Source organism: Dendrobium catenatum, unplaced genomic scaffold (assembly GCF_001605985.2).
Source record: "Dendrobium catenatum unplaced genomic scaffold, ASM160598v2 fragScaff_scaffold_1446, whole genome shotgun sequence".
NCBI classification, from domain to species: domain Eukaryota; kingdom Viridiplantae; phylum Streptophyta; class Magnoliopsida; order Asparagales; family Orchidaceae; genus Dendrobium; species Dendrobium catenatum.
In genome coordinates, this window is record NW_021319908.1 from 1,570,773 (window position 1) to 1,592,462 (window position 21,690).

At 33.7% G+C, this 21,690-nt stretch overlaps 2 protein-coding genes across 2 annotated transcripts; both read left to right on the forward strand.

The window, feature by feature from the left end:
- Positions 1–3,383: 3,383 nt before the first annotated feature.
- Positions 3,384–5,454, forward strand: LOC110106895 (probable folate-biopterin transporter 2). The gene is made up of 5 exons (XM_020836975.2): positions 3,384–3,744; positions 3,923–4,182; positions 4,271–4,366; positions 4,593–4,763; positions 4,861–5,454. The coding sequence occupies exons 1-5, from the start codon at positions 3,384–3,386 to the stop codon at positions 5,452–5,454; spliced, it is 1,482 nt and encodes a 493-aa protein (XP_020692634.2).
- Positions 5,455–11,338: 5,884 nt separating this feature from the next.
- On the forward strand, positions 11,339–20,606 carry LOC110106890. The gene is made up of 2 exons (XM_020836969.2): positions 11,339–11,495; positions 20,097–20,606. The coding sequence occupies exon 2, from the start codon at positions 20,109–20,111 to the stop codon at positions 20,397–20,399; it is 291 nt and encodes a 96-aa protein (XP_020692628.1). The 5' UTR covers positions 11,339–11,495; positions 20,097–20,108; the 3' UTR covers positions 20,400–20,606.
- Positions 20,607–21,690: the final 1,084 nt, after the last annotated feature.

The following is a 21,690-nucleotide window of genomic DNA, read 5'->3' on the forward strand; positions in this document are numbered from 1 at the left end:
ATTTTTGTCATAAATATTTCCGACAAATTACCAGTAAAAAAAATGAGTGAAAAGGCCACTGCCATTGTAATTACCAATGATTTATATATTATTACCGGTAATTTCATCTATTTATCGACATATATTTTCATCAAATTTATCGTTGATAAGAATCGTCGGTAATACGACTAATAAACTGGTAGGTACATTCCACGAGTAAATAGATGTGGATATATACCTCAATTGTCCTCCCTAAAAAAAAAAATTTATATTATATATATTTTTTGTGGCTAATATCAAGTTTCATTATTATTTAAGGGCCTTAGTTACTTTTGGTAGCTAAAAGATATCCTTAGCGATCATTTTCTTTTTGACTCTATTTTTTTGTTCGCTATTGACTCATTTTGTTGTAGTAAAGGGTACGTTCGAGCCAAATTTGAGACAACACCAGCAGTTACTTATAAGGCTTGTTCTACCCCTACGAGTAAAAAAGATTTTTATTTTTTTTATATTTTGTAAGTTTTTTATTCCAAATAACTTATGTCATTACTGATCATTTTTCTATCAAAATCCACTAAAAACTTAAATGAAATTAAGAAAAAATGCAATTATGCTGTGACTATTTCTCTTCTAAACCAAAGCAGAAAAATATATTTCATAAATTCACAAAAACAACCCATTCAAATAACATATTCCTAACTATGCAAAATATACCTTCTGAATGTTATAAAGATATTAAAACATTAAATATTTAATTGTTCTTTATGCACAAAATATATCATATATAAAATATAAATATAACAAACTCATCCTCATCAATTCGGGCACGGAAAGCATCGGCGTATGTGTTATTTCAGCATCAGTGTATTTTATAGTACAAAAAATTCTTAAACTAGAAATTTTTACTATAAAATTGTCTTAGGCTTCGTTTGGGATGACTTTCTTACTTCTTCATTAAGCAGTTTTTTAGTACAAAAAAATAAAAACTTTTGTACTAGAAAGCTACTTTAAGAAATAGTAAGAAAGTCGTCCCAAACGAAGCCTTAAAAAATAGTAAGAAAGTTGTCCCAAATGAAACCTATCAATCTTAGCTTCAATAATGAATATTGTTGCTTAACAAACTTGTCTGCAAATGGATCGAAGGATCTTTGTCCAGCAAAGAATCCTTTTAAAAGATATTACGAACCCTCCAGCTTAATGCCACAACGTACAAAGTTGTTAGCTTGTGTAGATCTATATATGTTATAAGTGGCATAAAGCGATAAAAACAATTTCCTCAATTTACATGCTTTGAAGCAAAGATACAGATGCAGCAGAAGTAGCATGCAAGAAAGTTATAAGAAGGAAGCAGCAGCGAGAAGGCCTGCTTCTGCATCTTTTCTGAATCTTTGGATTTAGTCCAATGTACTGACGTTTGATAGTTTCCTGGAAGATTCCAAAATATCCAACTTGTCTGTGTACCTGAAACTTCGATTGTTTTGTTATATTTTATTCACAGCTAGTTGCCAAAAGTATTGGAGAAGTCTGCATGCATGCCTGCCATCTCCTCAGATGAGGATAGAAGAATATCATTTGAATTTGGAGAATGATGATCATCTTATTTTGGAGAGTTTAAAAAGTAGGAGTGTAATCGAGGCATTGTTTGCGACAACTTTTTTACTGCTTCTTAAAAAACTTTTTAGTACAATTTTTGTACTGGAAAGCCGCTTTAAGAAGCGGTAAGAAAGCCATCCCAAACAAAGCTTGAGTCATGCAGACTAGTGAGTTGGTTTGAGCTCGACTCGATGAATGACTTGTGAGTTGAGTTTGGTGAGCTGACAAGATAAGTTTGAGCTAACGCTAACTCTGATGAAATCTTGAAAGAAGATGAAGGCGGGAAGATACAGAGAAATGCGAAAATAGAAATTGTATTATTGTGTTTGGTGTACAGAGGAAAACTATATATAAGCCATTACAGGAATTAATTACAAGTAAGGACAAGTGAGGAAATACGGTTTAGTGCTTTAATAAACTCAACTCATCAGCTCGTGAGACAAATCATTTAGAAAAATGTTAATATAAAATATACTTAAATAAAAATGAAATAATTTTGGTATAAAGTAGTTAAAATATTTAAAATTTCTATTTCTATTTCTTTTTTCAATTGTTACCTTATTTTCTTATTACATCTTATTTAAGTATTATTCTTTATATTATGCTGTAATAATAACAGCTCGTATAAAAATGATTTTCTTCCTTTTATAATAAATGAGTCGATTCAAACTCTAGAACCAAGCTCTAGCACGAGCTCGAACTTGATTAATTAATCAAACTCAAGCTCAAGTCGAAGGTGACTCCAGCTCGTCTCGACTCATTCACTCCTCCACTTTAAAATAATATTAATTTTCTTACTCATTTTAAAAAATAAAGGTAATAAAATCTAATTGCCTATCCCTGTTATCAATCTCAACATTCACAGGCTTGCTGATGAAGCTGCAGCTAGCTCCACTCATCAAAGGTTCAGAAAGAATTTTATGAGTGGAAAAATTAAGAACATTTATATTATTATCATTCGTCTCAAATTTAAAGAGATAAAAATATTTTATCAAAACTTTAATTAAAATGAACTTCAAAATCTAGGATTTGGTAAGCCGTTTGTACTCAACCTCTTTTTCTTATGGTGAAGCCGTTCTCCCTCCTCCCTTGTGTTTTTTCCCAGATTTGAGTTTTCCACATAAATCATTTGTTTTCATTTGTATTTTGCAAACCATGATTTACGATTTCTGTGTCTTTGATTCATCATTCCCTGACAATCTATAATACAACAATTTTATAAACAGTTTTAAAGATAGAAGATGCATATTTCTCCAAATATGAACATTATGTGGCATATAAAGTCATATTGAATTGCTAAGATTTGAAATGGATATTGTCAATGTAAAAATTCAATGAGAAGAAGATGATCACATGAGTATGCAGGTTTCTTTCCTAATAGAAAAGGGTGGACATATTGAAACCTGGAACAATGAAAGATAATCACAAAACAGATTGACAGACTAAAATCACTTTTTCCTACAAAGAGAACAAAGTAATGGCAAAACTTTCTGCTCAGAATTTTTTTTTTTTTACTTTGTTGAGAGGAAAGATGGAATGTGACTTTTTAAATCTTAATCATTCAAAATGTACGAGAATGTGCTGTTTTACCCTTCTAAATGAATAGCAATCTAACTTTCTCTCTCTATATTTCCTTATTTACTTATCTGCTAAAAATTAAACGGTCGTTTTTCAGCAAGAAGACAACTGAAGAGAGTTCTACGCAAATTCCCCCACATGAATGTCCACTACAAGTAAGCCAGAGTAACTTAGAGCAAGAACTTCAAAGGACTTGTTGGAGCTCTACTCTCTGAGCTCTTTGTAAAAGAGCTATGAAGTCGACCAACAAGGAAAGAATGTTGGAGGAAAAGCTAGAGGAAGATAATGAAAGAGAGTTATGTAATGACCTTTGCTATCCTTTGCATTGGTTCAAAATGCTGGCAACTGAGATGCATTGGAGCTTCATTTATGGCATTGTGGTGGTTAATGGCATCAACCAGGGGCTAGGCGGAGCCGTTGGCCGAGTGGCTTCAGACTATTACTGGAAGGATGTCCAGGAGGTTCAGCCTTCAGAGTCTCAGGTTTATCAGGGGATAACTTCCCTCCCATGGATCATTAAACCACTCTGGGGTCTCCTCACTGACATCCTCCCCGTCGCCGGCTACCGGAGAAGGCCCTACTTGATTTTAGCAGGCAAGATGTGATTTTTTTGCATATTTTTCTTTCCTACAGACTGTTTTGTCATTCATATTAAAATTCTATAGCAGAATTTATGAAAATTTGTAAAAATACTATCACAGAACTTACTGATGAAAATGCAGAAAATGTGTTTTTTGTCTAGTGTGAAATGATGATTTCTTTAAACCTTCAGGTCTTCTGGGAGCAATTTCTATGCTCATAATATGGCTAGAGAAGGATCTATTTACTATGCTTGCCTTGCTTCTGCTCACCATAGCAAATGCAGGATCAGCAATAGCAGATGTTACTATTGATGCTTGTATTGCTCAGAACAGTGTAACTCACCCTTCACTTGCCTCCGACATGCAAAGCCTCTGTGGCTTGAGTTCTTCCATTGGAGGCTTACTTGGTTTCTCCATCAGTGCCTTCCTCATGGACGCAATTAGTTCTCAGGTTACCAATACAAATATTTGCATAGATTCGTTTCAGCCATTACATATTATTTTCTTTACATTAAACTGTTTATGTAAATAACATACAGGAGGCACTTGGACTGCTAAGCTTTCCTTCTTTACTGGTGCTCTCGGTTGGAATGGTACTGAAAGAGCAGTATGCACAAGATTTTTCATATTGTCAGGTAATCATTGAAGTGATTATTGAGTAACTGCAATTTGTAATTTTTTCTCCTTTCAAATTACTTTCATTCCAAAGAAATTAGGTTTTGTTTGGGACGGCTTTCTTACTGCTTTTTAAAGCAGCTCTTTAGTAGAAAAATAATAAGAAGCAGTAAGAAAGCCGTCCCAAACGAAGCCTTAATATCATTGTATTATGTCGATTGTTTACGTTCCAATTTATGTGATTAGATCCACGAGAAGCTAATGCAAGCAAATAAAACAATGTGGAAAACATTGAAGTGCGCTGAGGTTTGGAAGCCATGTATCTTTACTTTTGCTTCTCTGGCTCTCAGTTTGAACATCCAAGAAGGAATGTTCTACTGGTACACGGATAGCAGCACTGGACCAGCCTTCTCCCAGGTTAGATTCAATCAAAATTCCATTAATTCATGAATACTTTTCAAATCCATATTAAAATCTGTTAACAACTCACAAACAAAACCAATTTCTATTGCAGAAGAACATCAGTTTCAACTATTCCATTGGCTCTATAGGATCTCTACTTGGTGTCCTACTCTACCAAAACTCACTCAAGGATTATCCTTTCCGTTTCATTCTGTTTTGGACGCAGTTCCTCTCAAGCATACTAGGATTTCTAGATCTCGTGCTGGTTCTTCGCCTCAACCTCAAGCTTGGCATTGAAGATTACATATTCATGGTGATCAGTGAGGCCATTTCGCAGATGGTCGGTCGTGTAAAGTGGATGCCAATCCTTGTGCTAAGTTCCCAGCTCTGTCCAATAGGGATAGAAGGCACCTTCTTTGCATTGCTAATGTCCATTGATCATGTTGGCTTGCTTGTTTCCTCGTGGGGCGGCGGCCTGATGCTTCAGCTACTTAAAGTTACAAGAACAGAGTTTGGTAATCTGTGGATGGCTATATTGATTCGAAATTTGTTAAGATTACTACCTCTTCTGCTATTAAATTTGGTTCCTAAGAATGATCAGAATTCCATGGTTCAGTCTGAAGATTATTTTGTGAGTAATGAAGCAGTGGGAGCTGTGTTATCAGATACAAATGGTGTGGATCATGAGTCACTTATCCTTCATTGAAGAGACTAAATTAAGCTAGCACTCTAGTTATTTAGTTGTTGTTAGCTCTATGAGTACTACTGAATCATCTATCCTGTCATTTTGTTGAACATATATTAAAGGGGATTCTCAGGCTATCTATTCAAGTATGGATTTTGCTGTCATTGAGATGTTTTGATCTGTAGCATCTGTAATTCTTCTTTTTGTTCTGAAGTATCCTTCAAGCTTCTATTGTAATATTAAAAAGTGCAATGCGCCTTTCTTTTTTGTATGTAATGTTTGTTGGACTTGACATAAGCTCTCTTTTTTGTCTAGGAAAAATCTCCAACTAATATTATTCCTGTGATATGCATGTACCATACTATAAATTTAGCAAAACTAAATAAAGGAAGATTCACAGTAAAAATTAAGTATAGAAGTTATGTAAATTGGTCTTAAATAACACATTATTAGAGCATCTCCAACCGAAAATCTCATTTTTCACTCCAAAATGCCGTGAAACTAAAAAAATGCCGTGATTCATCTCTAATTGAACTCCATTTTCCCCCTTTCGCAGGTAACAGTCGTCTCTTCTTTCGCGCGGCAAGTTCGGTAGAGACATAAAAATGGCGGAGATGAACAGTGCAACGCCAATATTGGCGTCCCACTGTTCACCCGCATCTAAATAGCGAAAGTTTTACCGTTCGGCTAGAGCGGGCGAGGGATGCCATTCAAGGGTTTGGAGTTCGGTTGGAGATGGCCTTATATTTTTTTTTTTTTTTTTTTGTGACATTTAGGCCAGTTAGGACAAACTCACACACACACATCACATATGTAATATTCTAACCGAAGTCCTTTTGGTTGATAGACAAAACTCCAATTCAATAGACCAAGGTTAGTTGCGTACATTATTATATTTCTTAAAACCTACGATAGATTGTTAAATAGGCATTATCATTTGTTGTGGAGTATGATGAGAATGAACAACTCTCATAAAAGTAAATTAAATAACCACTATACAACAAAATTATCTTAGTGGTAATGGCCATAGCATCAAACTCAGCTTTTGTGAAAGATTGAGAAACAACACTTTCTTTCTTACCCTTCTAAGAAATATATAGAAATTAGTGATAGATTTACAATTTATTAGATTACTTGTCAAATCAACATCAAACTAATCACATAACTCTAAACAAAATATTGATGGGAAGAGATATAAAAATGTCTATATATAGTCAGAAGAACATACTCTAGAAAAAGCGACAACATGAAGATAAAAGATAAATGGAGAGGACAAATTTGTAGAATAAAAAATATAACTTATGTTTTATGCTAGAGAATCAACTTTTCTAGTGAGGGAATGTTTAATAAATATTCATCATGCTTAGGTAGAAATAATAAAAGATACCAAATTTTTTGCATGATCCAATAAAAGGAAAAATCATGGATTTAGCCTAGTTGGAACAATCTACTATATAACTAAAGATGTAGTAATCCACTTTTTTCCATAACTGAAGATGATGATATTACTCATGGTTGAGAACAATTATCTAAGTCTTGCTAAAAAGATTATAGATGTTGGATGTCCGCAATCTAACAATTGAAGTATAATAATGAGGTTGAATGTTAGTAGTTAAATGAAAATAATTACATGACGAAAGTTAGTGATAGTGGCAACAATTGTTGATGTTAGCCATTGATGATAATTGCTGAGTAATTCAATAGAGTTCTTATGCTCTTTCAGCATATATATAATTTTTTTAGATAAGCATTTTGATAAATTTGACTAGAATAAAAATACTACATCGTATTGATCCCCTTAATAATTTATTCAATATTTGAGTACCTTAATGGCCTAAGAATTAAATGATATTGTGCTCGTTTGATTCATATCATCACTGAGACATTCAATTTAATGATAAGTTTATTGAAATTAAAGTTTAGATGATTTTAAATTTAATTTTGAAAACTTTTAACTCAAATATTAGCTCGAAATTCAAGCTAGTCAAATATATTTTTTAGAGATGTATCAACTTAATAGCTTCCGCATGAGAAAATCATACTCTTGTCAATAATTACAATCATAATACATACAATTTGTAAAATAAAAATAATGTCAAAATATCGTAATATAAATTATAGTCAAATTTACTTAGAAATGTCATTAAATTTACTTTAAGATTAGTGCAATATAAATTTTTCTTACATACCACTAATATTTAATCACATTCAATAATATTTAAATCTATATACAATATATTGTAAGATTCTTGCACATTTTTTTTTTAATTCAACTAAAATATATGAACTTATATAATTGGTTGAAATCAATGTTATGGTTATACTCCTTTTAAGATATATGTTGCATTTGCGCTTCGTTTGTGACAACCTTATTATTGCTTTTTGAAGAAATGTTTTAGTTTATTCAGGACAATTATGGTTTCTTACACAAGCAACTTCCCCTTAAGTACCTTGGCACTCCTCTTTATAGGGGTAGGAAAAGATCTCATTTATTTGGGGATATTATCTTTAATGTTAAAAAAAAACTTTCTACTTGGGCCTTTAATTTTCTCTCATTTGGGAGTAGGTTAGTTTTGATTAAGAGCATTATTTGTACATCCACATATACTTATTTCACACTTTATCTACTACTACAAATATTTGCACTAGACTTGAAAGGATTTTTAACAAATTCCTTTGAGGGGCCAAAGACGGTAAATTTGCTATTTTATGGGCCTCTTGGAGTAGATGTTCTAGTGTCCAAGATGAAGGTAAGCTGGGTTTTAAGAATTTAAGTGACATGGCCCTTAGTTTTTCTTTTAAACTTTGGTTCAATCTGAGGGTTAAAAATAGCCTTTGGTCAAAATTTCTGATTGCTAAATGCTGTGTTGGTAAACACCCTCTTAATTGTTCTATCAGAAATGAGGATTCTTTCAATTGGAAAAGGTCGTGTTCTATTAAATGGGATGCTGAAATTTTCATTCAATAGGGTTTGGGTTGTGGGGACATCTTTTTTTTGCAAGATAACTGGCTTGATTTCTCTTCTATTGATAATTTACTTAACACTCATACCACTAGTACTTGTAAAGTGGCTGATTTTATTCAAGATGGTTCCTGAAATTTAAATTATATTGCTGACATGGTTCCTATTTTTGTCATTAACCTAATAGTGAAAGTGCCTCTTCAACATGATTAAAAATATTGTATTTTATTTAAAAAGTCTAACGATGGCAGCTTCACTTGCAAAGAGGTGTGGCATTCTATCTGGTATGTTCAGCCCAAATCTAAGATTTTCTCTTCATGTTGGCAAAAAGGTATCCTTGCATCTTATTCTATTATTTTATGGAGAATTTGCAATAATTATATTCCTAATTACACCATTTTAAGGAATAAAGGTTTCTATATTGGTCTAGATGTCAATGTTGTTATCATATTGAGAATATGAATCACGAGTTTGCTAATGGGCATGTTGCTCTTAAAGTTTGGCTTTACTTCGAGAACTTGTTTACCACTCAATTTTGTAAGAATTATAACAATATCATTAATATCTTACATGAATGGGTGTTTCCTATCAAGAAGCATATTCAAAATGTGTTACCCACCATTATTCGTTGATTTTTTAGAAGAGTAGGAATGAGGCTAAGCATGAGAATATTAATAGGAATGCCTCATCCATTATCATTAAGATTAAGGATAAAGTGAGATCTTTATTTTAGAACTTTTTAAAAATTGCTAACAAACTACTGAGCGCTTTGGCTTTTTGGATCTTGGCTCTAATAGTATTTTCTCTAAATACATTTTAGTTAAATGGATTAAACCGCATATGGGTTGCTACAAACTTAACATTGACGGTGCTTTAAATAGTTCAAAAGCTGGGTGAGGTGATATCATCCGAGATTTCAATGGTAATATTGTGGTTACTTTTGTGGGCCCCTCTGAGTTTACCATTGCTATTATGGCTGAAATTTTGGCTTTAAAGTATGGTTTACAATTATGCATTTCTCTTGGGATTACTAATGTTTTGATTGAAATTGATGCTAAGATTATTATTCATTTTATTTATGGGACCAATTTTGCTAATCATTCTTATTTCTATATTATTAGGGAGATTAGAGAGTGGTTATCTTTATTCACTTCTCTATAACTCACATTTATAGGGAATGAAATGTTGCGGCTGATATTTTAGCTAATTTGGGTTGTAATTTGCCTGAGTTTATGGAATATGCGGGTTCCTCTATTCCGGCTAAGCTTGTGGGCTTTGCTAAACTGGATCGTTTGGGCACATCTTATGTTAGAACTTTATAATTTTGATCTTTTGGGTTATTACTTCTTTACTTTTTTTGGGTTTTGCTTCTCTTGTTTGGTCTGGACTTGCTCTTCTTCTAGGTTTGCCCTTTGGATCTCTATTGTAACCTTATTTACAAGTGTTGGAATTACTCGACTATGGCTCTTTGGACCAGTCAGATCCCCATTTGTTATATCTATTGGTCGGGTGATTCTATTTTTTCGTTGTTTTGGCTTGATTTGAGCTGCGTATGGAGGAATTTCTATAACGTCCATTTCTTTCTTTATTGCAAGTCGACTAGTTGGGCCGATCCTTATGAGATTTCTATTTTTTGGGTTCATTCTTCTGTTTCTTATATGTGCTATCTCGACCCCATACCTATGTTAACAGATTATATGGTTTCCTCCCAGCATAACTGGTTTATGTATTGGGGGATTCAGGTGAATGAATCTGCCAGTGGTTTTTATCATTATTTTGTTGGGTCTGTGAGAGCCTGGGTGACTCCTAGCACAAACGTAACTTCCAATCAGAGCTGGAATGTCAATATTTTTTGGTTTGGCATTGTGTGTTCTTGTGATTTTAATTGGTTATTGGAATTTAATTCGTCTGTTTCTTACATGTGCTATCTCGGCCCCATATCTTTCTTGACGGTTTGTATGGCTTCCTCCCAGCATATCTGGTTTATGTATTGGGGGATTCGGTTGAATAAGAACGATAGTGGTTTTTCTCATTTTCTTTTTGGGTCTGTGAGGGTCTGAGTGGCTCCTAGCACAAGGGTTATTTCTAGTCAGAGTTGGAATGACACTATTTACTGGTTTGGCATGGAGTGTTTTGGTGAAGTTAATTGGTTATTGGAATTTATAATGAATTATTGCTATATGTTTAGCTTTAGGGTTGCTACTACTTTGCATATTTTCTATTATAATTGTGTTGGTTTTTGTAGTCTTATTCTCTTGCAGGTTGAAAAAATCGAGATTTCTGGAGATAAGCTGGATAATTTTGGTAGGAAGACGGTGTTGATAGTATTTTCTTTTTCCTTCCTTTTTTGGGCTCTGTCCTCTGGCAGACCTAGAATGTTATTAGGTAATTTTGTAAATTATAGAGCAGAGAACCATTAGCTCTTAGATTTTCTTTTGATTTGTTTTGTAGCTCTTTCGAGCATTAGTGAGTTGAAGGTTCCCCTTAAGGACCTTGTAATATGTTTTTCAATTAACACGTAGACCCCCTTGTGGGTTTCCAAAAAAAAAAAAATAATAAAGTAATGTTTTAGTATAAATTTTTTTTAGTTCTAAAAAAAATTTAATTAAAAACTGTTTTAGAAAGTAATAAAAAGCTGAAGTCTTAGACTTGGTTTGATACATTTTTCTTATTGCTTTCTAAAATAGTTTTCTAATAGAAAATTTTTTAATATAAAAATTTTTATATCAAAAATTGTTTTAAAGGCTTAATGAAATTCTGGATCCAATTAACTTATCAATTATTATTAAGTATTTAGATGTCATTTAAGCATTTTTATAATCTACTAATTGCCCCTTGATAAAAGATTATTTCCCTGTTAGCCCTACGCATTCAAGTGGGTAGGGCCCGCACGGCCATTACGGCGTTAACGGTGCTTCGCCGAAGGGGAGATTTTTTTTTTTCTTGCTGTAGAACTTCGAGCCAAAGCTTAAATAAGCATCAATAGTTCCTTCAGCGGCAAACCCGCGGGCGAGTCGCCTCCCTCTCCCTTCCTCTTCACGCGTTCTTTTCGCGAGGGCTTCACATTCTCCAAGCCTCGATACGTTCTTCAATCCTCAAGGTTAGGGCGTTCTCGATCATGATTTTTAATGTCTTTCGTATTTTTTTCTTTTTTATTTTTCCCGTTGCTTCATCAGTTTTGCTCAGCTGTATGATTTTTTAAGCTCATGATTGTCGAAATCTCCTGTGCAATGGATACCGGTAGTTTTTTTTTTTTTTTCAGTTTTCAGTTGGTTTATTTTACTTTAATTCCAATGGTTATCTTGGAGTTGTATCGTTGGTATGTCTGTTCTGATATTGGCTTATGTTACTGATTTTTGGGGTGAATTGCGAACTTTAAGATCTGGAAAGTAACTGGTAGAATCCGATTTTTGGCTTTCATTTTTTATTTTAATGGTTGTTTCTGTATATAATCTGTAGGGTTTGATTTGTCAGTGTAGACTAAAGAAACTTTTTGATAGAATCTCTCTATGTTCGATTTTTCTGGTACCTTTAGGGGCCATTTGATATCCTATTTTAGGCATGATTTAGCTTAGATCCTACCAAGCAGTTTTCTGGGGATTTTGAATCCTACTGCTTGGATAAATCCCATTTCTACAATTATTGGTTAAAACCAATATTTGTTAAATCCCAATACACTCAAGATTTAATAGATTTAAGGATTTCTTATCTCATAAATCTTAAATCCTGAAACAAATAGTCAAACAAGCCATTGGGATTTAGTAAAATTTAATAGCTGCCATGCCAAACAGTTTTTTCAGGTTCTAATACTCTCAAGGTTTCTTAAATTTTGATTTACTGGATTTAAAACATTATTTTTTGTCAAAACGTTTGATTTGGTGCTGAAATCGAGGTTCTTAGTAACTTGATGTTTAGTAATGATACCTTGCAAGTTCTCTTTTTACATTTTTTTTTTCTTCTTTTTATTCTTATGAGAAATATTAATATATTTGCAAGTTTTCTTTTTAGATCTACACATTCTAAGCAGGTTTCCAGGTTGACCCGCCAACCCGTCGGGTCAACCCAAACCCTACTCGTTTTTCAAACGGGTCGAATCCGGGAACCCGAACCCGACCCGTTTTGAAATCGGGTGAGGTCCATCCTGGATTTTCTGAGTCGGGTCCGGGTCGGGTTTTCGTGTCGTGTCAAATATTGACACCCCTATCTACAATGGCTAATTTTTATTTAAGTTTATTGGACAACGCTTCATGTAGGCCCCTTTTTTCTTAAAACTCCCCCCTCAAGCCCCCAACGCCTCATGGCTTTGAGATTTATAATGATCCTCTCGCTTAATATCTAGTGTTCACAAAGGTCATTTTTACTGATGATATTAAATATTTTGCTAATTTAGTTTTCATTGCTTTTTTTTTTTAATAAATTTGAATGATATTAACTTTTATGTCCAAATTACCTTGATTTTCTTCTGGCACAAAAACTTGAAATTGTTCAACCCGAACATGTTGACCTTTCTAGCTTCATTGCATCAAATTCCACACTTGCCTTCATACAAGTCTTTAATCTCCACAAAAGCATGTTTAATGGAAGTTAGCCAATCCTGTTGAGCTTGAAAAGCCTTATCTTGCTTGACATCAACTACCATTTGTTCTTTGTGGTAAATCGGGGATGATGTGTGATGCAACTAAGATTAAAGATTGCAAAGAATTAGATCTTCCCTTCTTAAAACATAAATATAAACGCAAGATTACAACTTAAAAGATATTGTTTATAAAAAACTCTAAACATGACATATCGATGCGACTACACCCTTTAACTTACAAAATTTTTGAGAAAAAAGATACATATGAGGTGGGAACTGTGGATAGAGAAGAAGAGATAGAAGACCGAAACGAAATAATATAGGGGAAGGGAAAAGGAGGCAAGATCGCAAGCTAGAGAAAACTTGCAGGTTTTATATTTCACAAATTATCGCTCTAAAATATCTTTTTCCAGCAGAAAAGCAATCACTATATATAGGAAAATAAAGGAGAAGAGTAATTAATGTAGGAAATTAAGATACCACACATTAAACTATAGGAACTGCTTAAAAAAACATAAAACAGGGACTAAAAGGGCAGCAGTAAAAGGGGGAATCGAACCATCACACGGCAGCCAGGGGGGCGGGGGAATCGAAGCATCAACAGGGGGAGAATTCGAAGGATCAAACGACAGTCGGGGGGGGGGGACCGAAACTTTTCCTACATCAATTCTCCTCCGGTGGAGAGATCTCATCCCTTGATGAGATAGCTTCAGAACTTTCATTTCAAGTTGATTGAGCCATATCTAATTCATGTATTAATGCATCATACTTTCTTTGGATCATTTCTTTTTCTTGATTAAACTGGGCTTGAAATAGACTCTTTTTCTTCTCATTTCTTTATGCATATAAATTCATTTTTTCCTGAATTTTTTAAAATTTGTTATGGATTGGAGAAGTAGATCTTCCTTGTGGTGAAACTCATTTAATTGTTGGAATTGTCTCTTCTAGATTAGTTGGCTGATTTTCACCTACTACAGATTATATTTCATCTTGAACCTCAACTTGTTGATGTATATACATTTTTTTTAAAGAAAGAAGGAAGACTCGAAAAAACCTAAAACTTTGATACCAAATTGATGCAACCAAGATTAAAGATTAAAAAGAATCAGATATTTTCTTTTTTAAACATACATATAAACACAAGATCACAATTTAAAATATACTTTTTATAGATAAACATTAAACATAACACATCGACGCGACTACATCCTTCAATTTATAAAATTTTCGAGAAGAAATATACAGATGGAGTAGGAACCATGGATAGAGAAGAAGAGATAGAAGACCTAAACAAAATAATAGAGGGGAAGGAAAAAGGAGGCTAGCTCGCAAACTAGAGAAAATCTATAGGTTTTACATTCCACAAATGATCACTTAAAAACTTCTTTTTCCAGCACGAAAACAACCACCATATATACATAAATAAATGAGAAAAGTTATTAATGCAGGAAATTAAGCCACCACATGTAACTAATAAGAACTCCTTAAAAAATAGAAAAAAAGGATCGAAAGGGTAGCAACAAAAGGGGGAAACCGAAACATCACACAACGACCAAAGGGAGGTGGGGGAAACCAAAGCATCAACAGGGCGAGAATCCGAAGTATTAAATGATAGCCAAGTAGAGGGGGGGGGGACCCGAAACTTTGCCTACATCACTATATCAATATTAACCTTATCATTTCCAAAAGTAAATGAATAAAAAACATAAATAAATAAAAGGGAAAATAACATCTAGGTTCCTGAGGTTTAAATCAAGCCATGCATAAAGTAAGTTTTTAAAAACCTCCATTCCGTAATGAAGATGGGGTTGACACTTTGCTTCACTCTCCAATAGGCAAGCCACATTGATGCAGGCAAAGTTTCGAGTCCCCCTCCCCCCCCCCCCCCCCCCCGCCCGCCCCCCCCCTCTGTGGCCGCCGTGTGATGTTTCTGTTTTTCCCTTTTGTTGTTGCCCTTTTAGTCCCTATTTTTTGTTTTTTTAATGAGTTCCTATTGGTTAAATGTGTGGTGCCTTAATTTCCTATATTAATTAATCATCTCCTTTATTTTTCTATATATAATGGTTGTTTTCCTGCTTGAAAAAAAAAGTTTTTGAGTGATAATTTGCGGAATATAAAACCTGCGAGTTTTCTCTAGCTTGCGAGCTAGCTTCCTTTTTTCCTTCCCCTCTATTATTTCATCTTAGTTTTCTATTTCTTCTTTTCTATCCACGGTTCTCGCCCCATATGTATTTTTCTTTTTAAAAATTTTGTAAGTTGAAGAGTATAGTCGTGTCGATGTGTTATATTTAGTGCTTATCTATAAAAAGTGTCTTTTAAGTTGTGATCTTGCATTTATATTTATGTTTTAAGAAGAGCATATATGATTATTTGCAATATTTAATCTTAGTTGTATCAATTTGGTATCAGAGCTTTAGATTTTTGCATGTCTTTCTTCTTTCTTAAAAAACAAATAGACATTCATCAATAAGCCGAGGTCCTAAATCAAAAGGAAATAGAATATGTAGTTGGTGAAAACTAACTAACTAATCTTGAAGAGATAATTCCAACAACTAGATAGGTTTTGACCCAAGGAAGTTCAACTAATCCAATCAATAACGAATTTTACAAAATTCAGGAAAAAATGAATTTGTGTAGAAAGATATGAGAAGAAAATGAGTCTACTTCAAGCCTAGTTTAATCAAGAAAGAAGAAAGTATGTTGTATTAATATAGGAATTATGTATGAATCAATCAGCTCAAAATGGAAGTTTTGAAGCTATCTCATTAGGGGATGAGCTCTCTGCACCGGAGGAGAATTGATGTAGGCAAAGTTTCGGGTCCCCCCCGGTGCCGTTTGATGCTTCAGATTCTCCCCCTGTTGATGCTTCGGTTTCCCCCTTTTGCTGCTGCCTTTTCGGTCCCTGTTTTTTGTTTTTTAAGGAGTTCCTATTGGTTAAATATGCAGAGCCTTAATTTCCTGCATTAATTACTCTTCTCCTTTATTTTCCTATATATAGTGATTGTTTTCCTACTGGAAAAAGAAGTTTTGAGTGATAATTTGTGGAATATAAAACCTGCGTGTTTTCTCTAGCTTGCGAGCTTGCATCTTTTTCCTTTCCCCTCTATTATTTCGTCTTGGTCTTCTATCTTTTCTTCTCTATCTACGGTTCCCGCCCATCTGCATATTTCTTCTCGAAAATTTTGTAAGTTGAAGGGTGTAATCGCGTCGATGTGTCATGTTTAGTGTTTATCTATAAAAATTGTCTTTTAAGTTGTGATATTGCACTTATATTTATGTTTTAAGAAGGGAAGATCTGATTCTTTGGAATCTTTAATCTTGGTTGCATCATATAGGATATACTTTTTCAACTTCATACAATCCTCTCTTGGTCTGCTCTTGCTCTGGAAGACATTTCAAGGATTGAAAATAATTTTCATAGAAACTTTTAGGTAATTATGACACTGATTTTTCCTTGTACACCACCAATCAATTTGAGAAATTCATTTTTGTGTTCAGTGCCTAAATTTTCAGGCGTACTTGAATTTGTTCGAGTTATTTCTTAATAAGCTATCAAACGAAGTATAATTGTGTCTGAAAAATGATTTATGAAACTTGTCGGGCGTGAGTGTTTCACATTGTCTTAGCTCAAAATGACATTTGTCTCACTTATAAAATCTCTCTAATTTTTTATTAGAATTGTGTGTGTTTTTTGTGTATATTTGTCATTCAATCCTTTAGAACTATTATGTTCACCACCTTTGCTGATTCAGATGAAATGCACTCCAAATTTCTTCACAATTTGAGGAACACAATTTTCTTTCTAATCTACTTTAGCTATATTGTGCCTTATCTTCCCATGGCCAAAATTCTCATGATTCATAATACTATGGTAATATCATTTTAGTAACTTAATAATACTAATGGTTCATAATATTATGGTAGTTCTAGAAATAAATATTAGAATGATTATATACCCATGATAAACATCAACAATGTTATTATTCTTCAAAAAACAATGTTATTATTCACGTAAGTATTATATTCTCTATTATGATCCTTATGATGATCGTCATAATGAACCTAAGCAATAATATTATTAACATAAATAGTATGATTTTGATAGGAAACACTTAGATTTCCAAGTGTTTCTCACCAAAACCAAGTATATCCAATGTAAAATTGCTGTCCACAGCAGAAAAAAAGCCAAAAACAGTAGGAAAGCAGGAAAAACTGCAGAAAAATCCGAGAAAAGACTTGTATTTTACTAGTAGTTGCAAAGAAATAGCAAAGATACAATTGATCCTCAATTCGAGAGGAGGATCGATCTCTCCCAAATCTCTAGACGCCGCTAGAGCCCAAAGAAATCCTAGTTCTACGAGATCTCAAATTTCAGCCAAATTCAAGATGCTCAAACCCTAGAAAAATCTACTATTTAATGCATACAAATCAAAAGGAAATCCCTAAACAGTCCCTACATTCAAATTTCCCTCTCAAAACGCTAAAAAAAGCTTCTTAAAATGATCTCTTCGGCTGGTCGGGCCGCTCGATCTCCGCAGGAGGCGGAGATCGGTCGCTCTTTGCGACTTGCCGGTCCTGTGCGGACCGGCTGGACCGGTCCAGTGGACCGGTCTAACAGATTTATATGTGCTTGTGATGTTTACATTATGACAAAAGGTATTACAAATCTCACCCTTATTACTATCGTCAAACTAATGATTGCTCTGACTCTTCATATCTGAATTTATATATATCGTACATCTCATGAAAAGCATTATAATGAGACTTGTAATCACTAGTCATCATCAGGAAAGTGGAAACATGGATGAAGCATGGACATTTTTTGTGAAATATCTTCTTTGATATAAAACGTATCTTATTTATCTAAATGATAATGTATCTAAAGGATAATGTGTCTCATCCTCATCTATATATCCATCAATCCTCATACTTATTTGTGTACATTAAATTCTCAATGCAACTCAAATTATTACATTACATAATGAGACTTCTCCCCTTACACAACTACCCTCGGCAGTCCTTCAAACTCCTTTTACCTAATGATCATGTTTAGTTTCATAAACTGCATATTGATTTTATTTTTAAATTGTGACATTATTTCTAGAAATAAGGATAAGAAATATGTTATTTTGCTTTACTTATGATTTCATATTGAAGCTATCCCTTATTCCTAATCCCTTCTCTTACTCCTTCCCCAGATCCCTCTTTCCCCCCTTCCAAGAATCTTAAATCTAAAAGCATTCATTATCTCTTGTTGAAATCTTGATTTTTTAATTCTTCTCTCTCTCTCTCTCTCTCTCACACACACACACTTTCTTTTCACAATGAGACTTTTCTTCTTTCTTCTCTTTCTCAAAACTCTTCCTAACTTAATCCTCTCACATCTTAAGAGTAGTATTTAAGAAAATAGCTAAATCAAGCAATTTCAAACAAGTGGACGAAGGAGAAGATCACGAAGGAGATTTTAATATGTATCGTCTCCACTCATTTTTGTATCAGAACTAAAAATCATAAGGACAACTGTTACCAATTCCTCCATCCTCCCCCCTTTAATCCTCCCACTTGCTTATCCATCCAAAATAATCTTTACCACCCAAATTCCATATCACCTGAGCCAACCCCCACCCGAACCCATCACTCAAGCACATAAACATTTGCATCTCCTCCACATGCACCCTTAACCATCTAAGTGATCCCACTTCAACCTTAAAATAGCGAACCCTAACAATACCTGTAGTACCTAAAGTTACTTCCAAAACCTTGCCAAAGTCTTTAAGGCTCAAATTCAATTAAGAGATCAAGGTCATACGTTAAAATTGGATGCTTCTGATGGAGAGAATGCTGATGGTGGCAAATTTTTTGTCAGGAAAGTTCTTGTTATAACCATCATGCATGAACCTAGCTTGCACGTTAACTACACAAAAAATGAAATTACCAATTATCTTTCAGGGTAATTTTTCCGGAAATACTCGAGCATATTTTACAACTAATTTCATGGAAAGTGAAAACTTGTCTTTGAACAAAAACTATTTCTTATTTTATATGTTGTGAAATAAGTTGCACGGAAACCAGCAAAAGATAAGGAAATTGAAGTCACAAAACTAGAGCTAATAAATTGTTTAAATGATAAGATTACTGATACATATTTGCATAGTTCAAAGTGCAGCCAATTTGAACAAAAATTGAATGGAAACTAAATTGAAATAAACTAGAGTGACCACTATTAAAAGAAAGAACCAACTACGAGTTGATGCAACCAAGATATCGAATGATAACTACTCATTTTTTAATCTTACATACTTTGCTGAGTTCGATTAGAAGAAGTCAGCTAATGCCTATATTTCTTGAATTTATTGCATATTCAATCAACATTTATCTTAGTGAGAGACAACCTTTTGCCCTTTTCCTTGATAGTAGTCCCTACCGACGCTTTTTTAAACTTTGTTTTGGTTTTGTTCTCATTCTACTTCATTATATTCAACAATTTTAACGGTTTTAATATTTAGTTTTTGCCATTTTTTATTTTATTGAAACACCTTTAAAAAGAACAAGATTTTCCAATTATTATTATTTTAAAATATATTTTAGAATCTTAAATGTACTGCTGCGGATGACTTTTGAGCATTTCCATTGAGTTTTTGGTCTTTTCAACCAAGTTTTTGTAGCTTCGGTCTTACTTGCCTTGTTTGATAGATTTTGACTAAAATTTATATCTAGGTAAGTCCCAACCACAAGAATTGCTTTGAATGTAATTGCAATTATTAACCCCAAGCCTTCCTTATGATTATTTTTGCTCGTACTTTCTAGTTGAATTAAACATCTTTTTTAAATCATAATTTGCCTACTTGATGCAAAAAACATACTCTTATCATGTTGTGTGATTTCCAAAAAAATTTTTAATGGGTGTAAAATTATTCCACATCAGAATGCGCCACATCACTCATTCGCTCGGTGCCGTTGACGCGGCTGCACCTCCAAACTTAGAACTGTGTTCGGCGTCCGTATAGAATAATGCGTCAATAATATTTATTTTATCACAAATGATGTTTAGTTCATATATAGGTTCAGCCTGTAATGATCATAACAATGTTTAAAGTTGATGCTGGTCTTGTTCCCTATAAACAGGCTGTGACCGCCATGGCTATTGATTCACTTTCATCACCCCATAGGAGGTCTCAGAACCCAACTTCCTTTTCACCATCGCCTTCCAGAAAGCATCGCGACGATCTCGGAAGCTGGTCTACCCTGCTTCACCGCCATCGTTTCCTCTTGACAATGCTGGCTTTATTGGCATTTCTCTGCACCATCTATCTCTATTTCGCAGTTACGTTAGGAACACCGGATTCATGTTCTGGACTGGAAGGCACAGAGAAAGCGCTGTGCCAGAGTAATTTAATTTCCCATAATGGAAAGTTGAAGCTCTTATAGTTGTTTTTACTGAGTTTTTTGGGCAAGGAGACTTCGCTATGTTATGGTTTTGTCCAAAAGAATGAAGCCGTGTATTCATTGTTTTCTTCTTGATCAATACAAATGGCCTATCTGATTGATTGACTACTGTGGGCAAAGAATTTTTTGAAGTCTGTTTGGCATTCACACCATAAGTAGTTGAAACATGAAAATATCTTTCAGCTTTTAGATGCAGCTCATCTTGGCATGTTGGTTGAGAGCTTATGCTTCCAATTAAGAGGTCTTGGGTTCGAGTCTTTGTGTATGTGGTGTGTGTGTGAGTTTGCCTTAAATGACCTAAATGTCCAAAAAAAAAAAAAATCCAGCCTTTAGAACGGAAAATTTTATTGCTGCTTTGCTTTTTAAACTTTCAATTACAATTTTTATTTGGCCATTTTATATGATAAAAAAATTGCTATAGTAAGTTTTATTTGATACAATTTTTTTACTATTTTTTAAAGTAACTTTTTAGCACAATTCTTTTGAAAGCGGCAAAAAATAGTTACCGAAAAGCTGTTACAAACAAAGCTGAAGGTTTCGTTTGGGACGGCTATCTTACTGCTTAAAACAGCTTTTTATTACAAAAATTTTTGTATTGTACTAAAAAGCTATTTTACGTCGCAGTAAGAAAGCTATCTAGAATGAAACTTAAATTTTTTATTCTTTGTTGATTTAGGCTTCGTTTGTGACAAAATTTTTATTGTCTTTTAAAATAATTTTTTAATAAAAAAAATTTTATGCTAAAGAGTTGTTTTTGAAAGTAATAAGAAAGTTATGTCAAATTAAATCTTAATGCTTAAGTTTATATTTTTATATGGAAGTCTTTGATTTTTTACAAAATCACTTTTATAGAATTACAGAGGGCAAAGCTGGGTGTATTAACACCTCAGATCCTAAATTACTCTTAAATCTTGCCGGTGTGGAGCGTTAGGAGATAAATATTGCTTTTTTGATTGACAACAAAGATGCCTAATTACAAGAAAGCTAAATTCAGAAGTATTTGTAAGCAGATTAAAGAAAAAAAAAAAGTATTTGTAAGCATATCGGTTCATTCATTTTCAGATCTGTCATTGTAGCTACTGCTCTTACAAAAAAAGAGGAATGATGCAAATTAGGGGTATAAACGAACCGAGTTTTTGCTTAATCGAGGCAAGTTCATTTAATTTTACACTGAGCTCGGCTCGAGTGAAAATTCTAAGGCTCGAGCATGACTTTAATGCTCGATGCTCGAGCTCGAAAATAATTTCTTATCTTGAATCTAAATAAAATAATA